The sequence below is a fragment of the Xenopus laevis genome, chromosome 7S, assembly GCF_017654675.1.
Source record: "Xenopus laevis strain J_2021 chromosome 7S, Xenopus_laevis_v10.1, whole genome shotgun sequence".
Classification (NCBI taxonomy): Eukaryota; Metazoa; Chordata; class Amphibia; order Anura; family Pipidae; genus Xenopus; species Xenopus laevis.
Window position 1 is genome coordinate 104,827,878 of NC_054384.1, and position 14,943 is coordinate 104,842,820.

The following is a 14,943-nucleotide window of genomic DNA, read 5'->3' on the forward strand; positions in this document are numbered from 1 at the left end:
AAAAGGGGCTGGGCCATGATATCATTGGGTGGGGCTGTCACAGGGGAGGAACCAAGTTGAATCATGGAATCTTAAGGGGATTTGGTGAGTATGAAAACTAAAAAGAGAAGAAAGGGACAGGCTGGGGGTGGATCAGAGATGGGCTGGGACCAACTGGACTTTAATTTTCATCCACAATTGTAGTTTGCACACTGTACATGTAAATCTGACATTTGAATGGAGGAGGTCATTTAACATTTTTCTAATCAGGAATATATGTCATTTTAAATAAAATTATCAATTTGCAATAAATTGTTTTGACAAACCTACTATAACGGAGGAAACGTTACAATTTGGTTCATCAACTTACCCACAGTTAGGGGAGAGGCTTTGTCTACTTCTCTGCATCTTGCACCATATTTACCATCTATTTGGGGAGAATCAGAAGTATTTTATGAAAACAACTGAATTACTATCACAGAGGAAGAGTTTAAAAAATGTGCTCTACTTGGTTTAATTTGTATTCTTGTATCTACTTACCAAAACTTTTAGTTCCGGGGGTCATTTTTCCATCAAAACTACCATCTATGTAGGGAGAACCACAAGTATTTGGAGTAGCACAGCCCAATGTAAAGAGAGCATCTGATTAACAAGAAATTGGTTGTTACTTTTTTTTAATAATGTTTAGTTTTAATCCTGAAAACTGAAACTGACTAAGGATTGGTAAATAAAAACCTATGCAGTTGACTTAAAAGAAAAAAAAAACATTCAATGCCTACATACACGTATGGGATCAGTTATCTGGAAACCCGTTATCCAGAAAGCTCCAAATTACAGAAAGGCTGTCTCCATTTTATCCAAATAATCCAAATTCTTAAAAATGATTTCCTTTTTCTCTGTAATATTAAAAAAAGCCGCTTGTACGTGATCCCAACTAAGATATAATTAATCCTTATTGGAAGCAAAACCAGCCTATAGGGTTTATTTAATGTTTATATGATTTTCTAGTAGACCTAAGCTATAAAGATCCAAATTACGGAAAGATCCGTTATCTGGAAAACCCCAGGTCCCGGGCATTCTGGATAACAGGTCGCGTATCTCTATCTAGTTTTAGATGCTGATGACTACATATGGTAAAAAAAAAGAATAACAACAAGGGTTATGTACCAGTATATATACCCACTGCAATCAATCAGTAATTTGTTTTGACCCCCACATGTTAAAAAATATAAGCAAATATCTGTTTGGTTGCAGTGGGTAACTGGACAAGTACAATTAAAAAAATATTTTCTGCCACACGTCTCCATAATAGGCTTCCTCTGGTCTCTCAGTTGCTATTGTTGTGAAAAACAACTATACAGGTATGTTATCCATTATCCGGAAACCTGTTATCCAGAAGGCTCCGAATTACAGAAAGGCTGTCTCCCATAGACTCTATTTTATCCAAATAATAAAATTCTTAAAAATGATTTCCTTTTTCTCTGTAATAATAAAACAGTAACTTGTACTTGATCCCAACTTAGATATAATTAATCCTTATTGGAAGCAAAACCAGCCTATTGGGTTTAAAGGGCATGTAAAGGCAAAAAAATAAAATCCCATCTTTACTTTCTTTAATGAAAAAAGAAACCTATCTCCAATATACTTTAATTAAAAAATGTGTACCGTTTTTTTAAAAAACTTGACTGTATGCAGTGAAATTCTCCCTTCATTTACTGTTGTGGATAGGAATTGTCAGACGGTCCCTAACTGCTCTGCAGGGAAACAATCATACTTATGAACAGCAGGGGGAGCCCCCGTCTTACTTCCCAGCCATGCAGAACTCAAGCAGCTTTGTTTGTTTCCCTGTAGATTTGTTTTGGATTTTATTTTTGCTTTTACGTCCCCTTTACTGTTTCCAACTCCAGCTGCAGAGACAAAGATCATGGAGCCAGATTTAAACAGATAAACTGGGATTCTATTTGGAGGATTATTTTGCTGCAGCCACTGGTTCTGCAGAGTTGGAGAAAGTTTGTATTAAACAATTCAAAAACTATAAAATCCACATTAGATTACATGACAACACAGGACCCAGTGCAGTCTGTATATTCTAATTATTAATCAGTCTTGTTGTATCGGCTTCTGGCAGATATTATTTGACTTATGCTGTTTTGATAATTTATGACGATCCCTAAGCGGCCCAGACCACACTGAGCATGTGCACAGTCTTGGTCTTGCAAAGTTACAAGATGGTGACCCCTTGTGGCCAACTTTGAAAGCATAAATCATTTGTTTGATTAGGCTTGTGGTGCTGTAATATTGAAATGGTTACACCGCACACCTGGAATTTTACTCACTTTATCTGCTTTAGTGGTGCTGGTTATCCTTCGGCCTGACGTGGCCTTCCAATGGCAATAGTTTCAATTATGGATCCGCACACACCAATTTTCTGCAGTTTTTCCTTTTATTTATATTCACCACCAATATCAACGTTTCGGGGGGTACAACCTCCCTTCGTCAGGATATACATTCAAGTGTGACAAAAAGCATCTTTATAGGCTTAGCTCCGCCTACATTGTTACATGTGATCTAATTAGCATTTTACTTTATTTTCCCATTTAGTTTAAAGTTCTCATAGTGCATAAATATTAGGTAGTTTTACCCTATAAAATTTTTTTTTATCTTTTATAAAAGACAATAAAAATATTTTTTATATAAGACAATAAAAATATTAAATCCTTCATATGTGATTGTGATTTCCCTTTATTTATTATATCCCTACCCATTACACCCATATCCTTTGTCTTCAGACAACAGTTCCTTAAAGTCAGTGAATTGTTTTCTACCTTTGCTGATAATATTATTTTCTCTCTATCCCCTGACTGTTCATATCTGTGGAGAAACAGAGAGACGGAAAATTGTGACAGTAAGTGAAAAGTGACCATAAAATCTTAAGAATAAACATATTTTGGAAATATATACTTGGGAAAATGTATATTTTAATCATAAAAACAAGCCAAACTGAAATTTTCATTGAGACCCTTTGGTGTTAGCGTTTTAAGTTGCCATATCCAAAAGGCTTCTCGTCTTAAAAGGTTCCTTTTAAAATCATTGCCTTTATCCTTTTGCACCACTTCTAAAATTTGCCACCTTAGCTGCGATAAGTTATGTTTCATTATAAAAAAATGTTTTGCTAGTAGTGTCTCTTTCTTGTATTTCTCTTTTTCTTTCTCTTTTACCCCATCTGTTTCTGGTTTAAAATTTCTTATGACACTTTTATGTTCATACATTCTTAATTTGAAAGATCTAGACGTTTGGCCCACATACCCTAATCCGCAGGGGCATTTTAATAAATAGATTACACCTTCCGTGTCACATGTGGAAAAAGATTTAAGTTTTATATCATGTCCTAAACTCGGGTGTTTACATATATCTCCTTTGATCACCCCGCTGCAATGTCCACAATTGTGACAGGGAAAGGTTCCATTTTTGTTGGAAATTCTTTTGTGGGTGGGTTTTTCCTTTAAATCTGTTCTGATGATCCCATCAGAAATTGTCTTACCTCTTTTATAGCTAAAAAGAGGTTTCTCCGTAAACAATTTACCATATATTTTATCTTTTTGTAGAATGGGCCAATATTGTAATATCACCTTCTTTACGAAGGTTGAATGGGGACCAAATGTTGTCACACATGTCAAATTTTGTTTTTTCTTTCTATTTATTTTTTCTTTTTCTTTTAGACATTCTTGTCTATCTATACCCAATACTTCATCTTTGATCTTTTCTAATTCCCTTCTGTCATATCCTCTTTGATAGAGATGTCGCGAACTGTTCGCCGGCGAACTTGTTCGCGCGAACATCGGGTGTTCGCACTCGCCGGAAGTTCGCGAACGTCGCGCGACGTTCGCCATTTTGGGTTCGCCATTGTTGGCGCTTTTTTTTGCCCTCTCACCCCAGACCAGCAGGTACATGGCAGCCAATCAGGAAGCTCTCCCCTGGACCACTCCCCTTCCCTATAAAAACCGAAGCCCTGCAGCGTTTTTTCACTCTGCCTGTGTGTGCTGAAGAGATAGTGTAGGGAGAGAGCTGCTGCCTGTTAGTGATTTCAGGGACAGTTGAAAGTTTGCTGGCTAGTAATCGTTTTGATACTGCTCTGTTATTGGAGGGACAGAAGTCTGCAGGGGTTTGAGGGACATTTTAGCTTAGGTAGCTTTGCTGGCTAGTAATCTACCTTCTACTGCAGTGCTCTGTATGTAGCTGCAGTGGGCAGCTGTCCTGCTTCTGATCTCATCTGCTGACTGCTGCAATAACAGTAGTCCTTGTAAGGACTGCTTTTATTTATTTTTTTGTTGTTTTACTACTACTACTACTACTACTATAAGAGCCCAGTGCTATTAGTCTAGCAGTGTTGGGGAGTGGGACTGGTGTGCTAATCTGCTGCTCCTAGTAGTTCAGCAGCACCAACTTTAATTTTTTTTTTTAATATTCATTTTTTTTTTATTTTATTTTTTTTATTTTACTACCGCTGTAGTAGTGTATAAGTTGACCTTTTAGGCATTATTTGCCCTGTAGGCATTATTTGCACACTGTTTTCTTCAACCCGCCATCGAGCTGTGTGACCTTGTTCCCATTCTGTCTAAATATCCATAATATTACCGTCTCCAGAAAAAACACCGGAGTCACTTTTTTCAAGCAGCCATAATATATTTTACGTAATCCGTATCCACCGCTGTAGTAGTGTATACGTTGGCCTTGTAGGCATTATTTGCACACTGTTTTCTTCAACCCGCCATCGAGCTGTGTGACCTTGTTCCCATTCTGTCTAAATATCCATAATATTACCGTCTCCAGAAAAAACACCGGAGTCACTTTTTTCAAGCAGCCATAATATATTTTACGTAATCCGTATCCACCGCTGTAGTAGTGTATACGTTGGCCTTGTAGGCATTATTTGCACACTGTTTTCTTCAACCCGCCATCGAGCTGTGTGACCTTGTTCCCATTCTGTCTAAATATCCATAATATTACCGTCTCCAGAAAAAACACCGGAGTCACTTTTTTCAAGCAGCCATAATATATTTTACGTAATCCGTATCCACCGCTGTAGTAGTGTATACGTTGGCCTTGTAGGCATTATTTGCACACTGTTTTCTTCAACCCGCCATCGAGCTGTGTGACCTTGTTCCCATTCTGTCTAAATATCCATAATATTACCGTCTCCAGAAAAAACACCGGAGTCACTTTTTTCAAGCAGCCATAATATATTTTACGTAATCCGTATCCACCGCTGTAGTAGTGTATACGTTGGCCTTGTAGGCATTATTTGCACACTGTTTTCTTCAACCCGCCATCGAGCTGTGTGACCTTGTTCCCATTCTGTCTAAATATCCATAATATTACCGTCTCCAGAAAAACACCGGAGTCACTTTTTTCAAGCAGCCATAATATATTTTACGTAATCCGTATCCACCGCTGTAGTAGTGTATACGTTGGCCTTGTAGGCATTATTTGCACACTGTTTTCTTCAACCCGCCATCGAGCTGTGTGAGCTTGTTCACATTTTGTCTAAATATTGATAATATTATCGTCTCTAGAAAAACCACTTGAGTTACTTTTTTTCAAGCAGCATTCATATATTTTACGTAATCCGTATCCACCGCTGTAGTAGTGTATACGTTGACCTTGTAGGCATTATTTGCACACTGTTTTCTTCAACCCGCCATCGAGCTGTGTGACCTTGTTCACATTTTGTCTAAATATTGATAATATTATCGTCTCTAGAAAAACCACTTGAGTTACTTTTTTTCAAGCAGCATTCATATATTTTACGTAATCCGTATCCACCGCTGTAGTAGTGTATACGTTGACCTTGTAGGCATTATTTGCACAGTGTTTTCTTCAACCCGCCATCGAGCTGTGTGACCTTGTTCACATTTTGTCTAAATATTGATAATATTATCGTCTCTAGAAAAACCACTTGAGTTACTTTTTTTCAAGCAGCATTCATATATTTTACGTAATCCGTATCCACCCCTGTAGTAGTGTATACGTTGACTTTGTAGGCATTATTTGCACAGTGTTTTCTTCAACCCGCCATCTAGCTGTGTGTATTATCGTTTCCAGAAAAACCAACTGAGTTTTTGTTGTTGTTGTTGTTTTTTTAAAAATAATGCCAGGCAAAGGCAGGCCGCCACGCAGAGGCCGTGCTAGGGGCCGTGCTGCTATGCAATCCTGTGGCCCTAGCAAATTGCCCAGTTTTAAAAAGCCAATGACCCTGAACTCCCAAAATGCTGAAGAGGTAGTTGACTGGCTTACACAGCACACCCCATCCTCTACCGTTTCTAACTTTACCACAACATCCTCCTCATCCTCCACTGCTATGGCCACCCCACGTAACACTTCCTCCACCACCGGTGCCGCTTCTTCACTGGGGTCAGAGGAGTTATTTTCCAATGAGTTTCTTGAACTGAGTAATGCGCAACCATTATTGCCAGAAGAAGATGAAGGAGATGAGGACCTTACACCAGATTTAATTCTGGCAGAGAACACGATAGAGATGGACATAATGAGTGATGAGGAGGAGGTCCCCGCTGCTGCTTCCTTCTGTGATGTGTCAGAAGAAATTGATGCATCTGAGGAGAATGATGATGAGGAGATTGATGTTTTGTGGGTGCCTAGTAGAAGAGAGCAAGAGGAGGGTAGTTCAGATGGAGAGACGGAGAGTCAGAGAGGCAGTAGGAGAATAAGACTTAGAAGAAGCAGGGAGGACAGCCCGCAGGGATCAGTAGGGCAACAACATGTATCGGCACCTGTGTTCAGCCGGCCAACGCACCCGCCATTGCCGCCAATACCGCAAACTCCGCCAACTTCTACTGTTACCGCCAGATCGCACACTTCCAAAAAGTCAGCAGTGTGGGATTTTTTTAATGTGTGTGCCTCTGACAAAAGCATTGTAATTTGCAATGAGTGCAGTCAGAAACTGAGCCTTGGTAAGCCCAACAGCCACATAGGTACAACTTCTATGCGAAGGCACATGAGCGGCAAGCACAAAGCACTTTGGGAGCAACACCTCAAAGGCAACAGGCAAACTAAAAGCCACACTCCTTCTGGTCCAGCATCTTACTGCTCTACCTCTGCTCTCCTTGACCCGTCTGAACCACCCTCCACTCCGCCTTCCACCTTGACCACCTGTTCCCATTCCCAGTCATCTGCCACCAGCCAAGTTTCTGTGAAGGCCATGTTTGAGCGTAAGAAGCCAATGTCTGACTGTCACCCCCTTGCCCGGCGTCTGACAGCTGGCTTGTCTGCACTCTTAGCCCGCCAGCTTTTACCATACCAGCTGGTGGACTCTGAGGCCTTCCGCAAATTTGTAGCAATTGGGACACCGCAGTGGAAGGTACCCAGCCGCAATTTTTTTTCTAAAAAGGGAATACCACACCTGTACCAACATGTGCAGAGCCAAGTTACCGCATCTCTGTCACTTAGTGTTGGGCCAAAGGTCCATATGACTACTGACGCATGGTCCTCCAAGCATGGTCAGGGCAGGTATGTCACCTACACTGCCCACTGGGTGAACTTGGTAATGGCTGGGAAGCAGGGAATGGGTAGCTCAACAACAACAGTGGAGTTGGTGTCACCGCCACGGATTGCACGCGGTTCTGCCACCACCTCTACTCCTCCATCGCTCTCTACCCTCGTCTTCTTCTTCTTCTTACTCTGCTGCTGGGTCCTCCTTCTCCTCCTCCACACCTGTGCACCCCCAGCTCCCCCTAGGCTATTCGACGTGCCAGGTACGCCGTTGTCACGCTGTCTTGGGGATGACATGCCTGGAAAGCAAAAACCATACCGGATCTGTACTCCTGTCATCTCTGCAGTCACAGGCCGATCGGTGGCTGACCCCACACCAACTGCAGATCGGAAAAGTGGTGTGTGACAATGGAAGCAATCTGTTGGCAGCGTTGAGACTAGGCAATTTAACACATGTGCCCTGCATGCCAGTCAGGCATTTGATTTCTGACAGCCAGACTCGCTGGAATTCAACGCTCCTTATGTTGGAACGTCTGCTGCAACAACAAAGGGCCGTCAACGAGTACCTTTTTGAACTGGGTGGTAGGACTGGATCTGCACAGCTGGGGATTTTTTTCCCCCGTTACTGGGTGCTTATGCGCGATGCCTGCAGGCTCATGCGACCTTTTGAAGAGGTGACAAATATGGTCAGTCGCACCGAAGGCACCATCAGCGACCTAATACCCTTCGCTTTCTTCCTGGAGCGTGCCGTGCGACGAGTGACAGATGAGGCTGTAGACCAGCGTGACGAGGAGCTGGAAGCGCGCGATTTCTGGTCGGAATCACCAGAACGAACCCAGGCACCTGCTGCAACGCAGGGAGAGGTGCCAGAAGTGGAGTCAGAGGAGGAAGGTGGCTTTGTGGAGGAGGAGGAGGAGGACCAACAGGAGCAGGCTTCCCAGGGGGCTAGTGGTGACCTTTTGGGGACCCCTGGTCTTGTACGTGGCTGGGGGGAGGAGACCGTGGATGATGCAGTCCTTGATAATGAGGAAGCGGAGATGGATAGCTCTGCATCCAACCTTGTGAGAATGGGGTCTTTCATGCTGTCATGCTGTCATGCCCCGTATCAAGAGGCTTAAGGAGAAGGACCTGTACTGGGTCGCAACGCTACTAGACCCTCGGTACAAGCATAAAGTGTCAGAAATGTTACCAACATACCACAAGTCCGAAAAGATGCGGCATTTACAAACCAGCCTGCAAAACATGTTGTACAATGCTTTTAAGGGTGATGTCACTTCAGGAACTCATCAACATTCCAGGGGCAGAGGTGCCAGTAATCCTGCCACGAGCACACCTGCAAGGACAAAGCCCTTTGGCCAGTCTGTAACGTCAGACATGCAAATGTTTTTCTGTCCAAGGCAGCGCCACAACCCTTCTGGATCCACCCTCAAAGAACGCCTCGACCGGCAGGTAGCGGACTACCTGGCATTAACTGCAGATATCGACACTCTGAGGAGCGATGAACCCCTGGACTACTGGGTGCGCAGGCTTGATCTGTGGCCAGAGCTGTCACAATTTGCCATGAACCTCTTGTCTTGCCCAGCCTCAAGTGTGCTCTCAGAAAGGACCTTCAGTGCAGCAGGAGGGATTGTAACTGAGAAGAGAACTCGCCTAGGTCACAAAAGTGTCGATTACCTGACCTTTATTAAAATGAATGAGGGGTGGATCTCGGAGGGTTACTGCACGCCGGAAGACTTGTTCTGACTTCTATGCAGCTGTCCTTCTCTTCAAGCCTCATGACTCCACACACAGCTGTCCTTTAGCGTCCTCCTCCTCCCTCCGCCACCGTTACAAACTAGGGTGCAAACCCTACTGGTTTAATTTTTTCTGGCCTCTGTGCTTCAGTGGCTGCGACCAAAAAAATGCCTATTTTCTGCATTTATATGACATAATTTTTCTGGCCTCTGTGCTTCAGTGGCTGCAACCAAAAAAATTTATATTTTCAGCATTTATATGGCATAATTTTTCTGTCAACTGTGCTTCAGTGGCTGCGACCAAACAAATGCATATTTTCTGCATTTATATGGCATAATTTTTCTGGCCTCTGTGCTTCAGTGGCTGCAACCAAAAAAATTACTATTTTCAGCATTTATATGGCATATTTTTTCTGGCAACTGTGCTTCAGTGGCTGCGACCAAAAAAATGCATATTTTCTGCATTTATATGGCATAATTTTTCTGGCCTCTGTGCTTCAGTGGCTGCAACCAAAAAAATTTATATTTTCAGCATTTATATGGCATAATTTTTCTGGCAACTGTGCTTCAGTGGCTGCGACCAAAAAAATGACTATTTTCAGCATTTATATGGCATATTTTTTCTGGCCTCTGTGCTTCAGTGGCTGTGGCCAAAAAAACTGGGCAAACAATGCCTACAAGGTCAACGACGTTGACCTTGTAGGCATTGTTTGCCCAGTTTTTTTGGCCACAGCCACTGAAGCACAGAGGCCAGAAAAATATGCCATATAAATGCTGAAAATAGTCATTTTTTGCCATACGTTGACTCAACGTATATGGCAAAAAATGACTATTTTCAGCATTTATGTGGCATATTTTTTCTGGCAACTGTGCTTCAGTGGCTGCAACCAAAAAACTGGGCAAACAATGTCTACAAGGTCAACGTATGGCGAAAAATTACTATTTTCAGCATTTATATGGCATATTTTTTCTGGCAACTGTGCTTCAGTGGCTGCGTCCAAAAAAACTGGGCAAACAATGTCTACAAGGTCAACGTATGGCGAAAAATGACTATTTTCAGCATTTATATGGCATATTTTTTCTGGCAACTGTGCTTCAGTGGCTGCGTCCAAAAAAACTGGGCAAACAATGCCTACAAGGTCAACGTATGGCAGTTGTTTAAAGAGAACAGTAGATTACTAGCCAGCAAAGCTACCTAAGCTAAAATGTCCCTCAAATCCCTGCAGACTTCTGTCCCTCCAATACAGAGCAGTATCAAGCAGATTACTAGCCAGCAAACTTACTATCATCTGTCCCTGAAATCACTAACAGCTCTCCCCCTACACTATCTCTTCCAAGCACACACAGGCAGATTTTTCAGATACATTTTTGCCCTTGATCCCCCTCTGGCATGCCACTGTCCAGGTCGTTGCACCCTTTAAACAACTTTAAAATCATTTTTCTGGCCAGAAATGTCTTTTCTAGATGTTAAAGTTCGCCTTCCCATTGAAGTCTATGGGGTTCGCGAACCGTTCGCGAACCGCTCGCATTTTTGCGCAAGTTCGCGAATATGTTCGCGAACTTTTTTTCCGACGTTCGCTACATCCCTACTCTTTGATTAAAGTTTTTAATCATTATATCTGGCTGTTCTTTGTATAGTTCATCAGACGAGGTGATTCGTCTCGCTCTGATGAACTGACTCTTAGGTAGTCCTTTCATTACTCCTGCTGGATGGTAACTGTCTCTATGTAAAAGGTTATTTCTGTCTGTTTGTTTTTTATACAGATCGGTTGTAAATGTTCCCCCATCTAGTGTAACCTTAACATCCAAGTAGTTTACTGTATCTGGACCCACGTTCATGGTGAATTTAATTGTGTCATGTACTATATTTATATAGTTATAGAATTCTAATAATATTTCTTTTGAACCTGTCCAAACCATGAACATGTCGTCCACATATCTATACCACATACCAACATATTTACTATATACAGGGTGCGATAAAATGAATTCATTTTCGAATTTATGCATATAGATATTCGCATAGGCAGGTGCCATGTTGGCACCCATACTCGTACCCTGTATTTGTAAATAAAATGTTTCGTCGAACCGGAAATAATTTCTTTTTAGTATTAGGTCTAGACATTCACACAAAAAGTTGACCTCCTGTATCTGTAATTTCTCTTTTTGTAGATATTCCCTGCAACATTCTATGCCCTCCTCATGTCTGATTGATGTATAGAGATCCTTTACATCTATAGTGCAAAGTATCGCCGTATCTGCCTTCAGGTTGGTATTTTTTATTATTTTCAAGAATTGGGTGGTATTTTTTAGGCACGTATCTAGTTTCGGGAGGATATCTTGTAAATATGTATCTACATATATTGCTAAGGGTTGCAAATAGAAAAGAATTTGGATAAACATGTGAATTCAAAAAACAATAATTTAAAATATAAGGAAAGAGAAGCTTTAAAAGAGTTACAACAGAATAAGGATATTGTTATAAAGAGAGCAGATAAAGGAGGAGGCATAGTGGTTATGAATAAAGACGATTATTTAATTGAGGTACAGCGCCAACTATCCAATGTAAATCACTATGTAAAAATGCAAAAGCATCCGACAGAGAAATTAAAAACAGACATAAGGGTTTTCCTTAATGACGCCTGTCTAGCTGGGAGTATAACACCAGAGATAGAAAATTTACTGATTAAAGAAAACCCCAGAACACCAATATTCTACCTTTTACCTAAAATTCATAAGACCTTAATTAATCCCCCAGGAAGACCAATAGTATCAGGGGTAGATTCATTGTTGCAACCCTTAGCAATATATGTAGATACATATTTACAAGATATCCTCCCGAAACTAGATACGTGCCTAAAAGATACCACCCAATTCTTGAAAATTATAAAAAATACCAACCTGAAGGCAGATACGGCGATACTTTGCACTATAGATGTAAAGGATCTCTATACATCAATCAGACATGAGGAGGGCATAGAATGTTGCAGGGAATATCTACAAAAAGAGAAATTACAGATACAGGAGGTCAACTTTTTGTGTGAATGTCTAGACCTAATACTAAAAAGAAATTATTTCCGGTTCGACGAAACATTTTATTTACAAATACAGGGTACGAGTATGGGTGCCAACATGGCACCTGCCTATGCGAATATCTATATGCATAAATTCGAAAATGAATTCATTTTATCGCACCCTGTATATAGTAAATATGTTGGTATGTGGTATAGATATGTGGACGACATGTTCATGGTTTGGACAGGTTCAAAAGAAATATTATTAGAATTCTATAACTATATAAATATAGTACATGACACAATTAAATTCACCATGAACGTGGGTCCAGATACAGTAAACTACTTGGATGTTAAGGTTACACTAGATGGGGGAACATTTACAACCGATCTGTATAAAAAACAAACAGACAGAAATAACCTTTTACATAGAGACAGTTACCATCCAGCAGGAGTAATGAAAGGACTACCTAAGAGTCAGTTCATCAGAGCGAGACGAATCACCTCGTCTGATGAACTATACAAAGAACAGCCAGATATAATGATTAAAAACTTTAATCAAAGAGGATATGACAGAAGGGAATTAGAAAAGATCAAAGATGAAGTATTGGGTATAGATAGACAAGAATGTCTAAAAGAAAAAGAAAAAATAAATAGAAAGAAAAAACAAAATTTGACATGTGTGACAACATTTGGTCCCCATTCAACCTTCGTAAAGAAGGTGATATTACAATATTGGCCCATTCTACAAAAAGATAAAATATATGGTAAATTGTTTACGGAGAAACCTCTTTTTAGCTATAAAAGAGGTAAGACAATTTCTGATGGGATCATCAGAACAGATTTAAAGGAAAAACCCACCCACAAAAGAATTTCCAACAAAAATGGAACCTTTCCCTGTCACAATTGTGGACATTGCAGCGGGGTGATCAAAGGAGATATATGTAAACACCCGAGTTTAGGACATGATATAAAACTTAAATCTTTTTCCACATGTGACACGGAAGGTGTAATCTATTTATTAAAATGCCCCTGCGGATTAGGGTATGTGGGCCAAACGTCTAGATCTTTCAAATTAAGAATGTATGAACATAAAAGTGTCATAAGAAATTTTAAACCAGAAACAGATGGGGTAAAAGAGAAAGAAAAAGAGAAATACAAGAAAGAGACACTACTAGCAAAACATTTTTTTATAATGAAACATAACTTATCGCAGCTAAGGTGGCAAATTTTAGAAGTGGTGCAAAAGGATAAAGGCAATGATTTTAAAAGGAACCTTTTAAGACGAGAAGCCTTTTGGATATGGCAACTTAAAACGCTAACACCAAAGGGTCTCAATGAAAATTTCAGTTTGGCTTGTTTTTTATGATTAAAATATACATTTTCCCAAGTATATATTTCCAAAATATGTTTATTCTTAAGATTTTATGGTCACTTTTCACTTACTGTCACAATTTTCCGTCTCTCTGTTTCTCCACAGATATGAACAGTCAGGGGATAGAGAGAAAATAATATTATCAGCAAAGGTAGAAAACAATTCACTGACTTTAAGGAACTGTTGTCTGAAGACAAAGGATATGGGTGTAATGGGTAGGGATATAATAAATAAAGGGAAATCACAATCACATATGAAGGATTTAATATTTTTATTGTCTTATATAAAAAATATTTTTATTGTCTTTTATAAAAGATAAAAAAAATTTTATAGGGTAAAACTACCTAATATTTATGCACTATGAGAACTTTAAACTAAATGGGAAAATAAAGTAAAATGCTAATTAGATCACATGTAACAATGTAGGCGGAGCTAAGCCTATAAAGATGCTTTTTGTCACACTTGAATGTATATCCTGACGAAGGGAGGTTGTACCCCCCGAAACGTTGATATTGGTGGTGAATATAAATAAAAGGAAAAACTGCAGAAAATTGGTGTGTGCGGATCCATAATTGAAACTATTGTGGTGCTGTAACACAGTTCATGTTTATGTTTAGTATTAGGGATGGGCGAATTTGACCCGTTTCGCTTCACCAAAAATTCGCCGCAGGCGAAATGACGCAGACACCCATTAAAGTCTATGGGCGTCGCCATGCAAGTCTATGGGCGTAATTTTTTCGGCGAAACGAGGCGAAAAAATTCGCCCATCCCTGTTTAGTATACAAAATAAAGCATTTCTAGCCTTGTTCTATTTTAGACTTTACTTGCCCTTTAATGAGTGTTTACATGATTTTCTAGTAGTGATGCAACGAATCCGCTGTTTTGGATTATGGCCGAACCCCCGAATCCTTCGCGAAAGATTCACCCGAATATCGAACCGAATACTCATTTACATATGCAAATTAGGGGTTGGCAGGGGAAAACATTTTTTACTTCCTTGTTTTGTGACAAATAGTCACACAATTTCCTTCCCTCCCCTAATTTGCATATGCAAATTTGTGTCACTTGGGCTGAAGGATTCAGCCGAATCCAAATCCTGCTGAAAAAGGCCGAATCCTGGCCGAATCTCGAACAGAATCCTGGATTTGGTGCATCCCTATTTTCTAATAGACTTGAGGTATGAAGAAAAGCCAAGGTCTTGAGCATTCTGGATTACAGGTCCCATACCTGTAAAGTATTTAACTGCTTATTCCATGTAGTGTAATAATGTGAATTTCTTTGCTAGATCCAGTGTCGGACTGGGATGCCAGGGGCCCACCAGAAATCCTCAGACTGT

The 14,943-nt window shown here is 40.3% G+C and overlaps 1 protein-coding gene across 1 annotated transcript in view; it reads right to left on the bottom strand.

Annotated features, from left to right (window-relative positions):
* LOC121396054 overlaps nt 1-14,943 on the bottom strand; it is a 46,657-nt gene that overhangs the window by 14,483 nt on the left and 17,231 nt on the right. Inside the window, exon 5 of the mRNA XM_041570648.1 lies at nt 1,112-1,161. Coding sequence (XP_041426582.1) covers nt 1,112-1,161 — 50 coding nt within the window. The remainder of the gene's footprint in view (nt 1-1,111; nt 1,162-14,943) is intronic.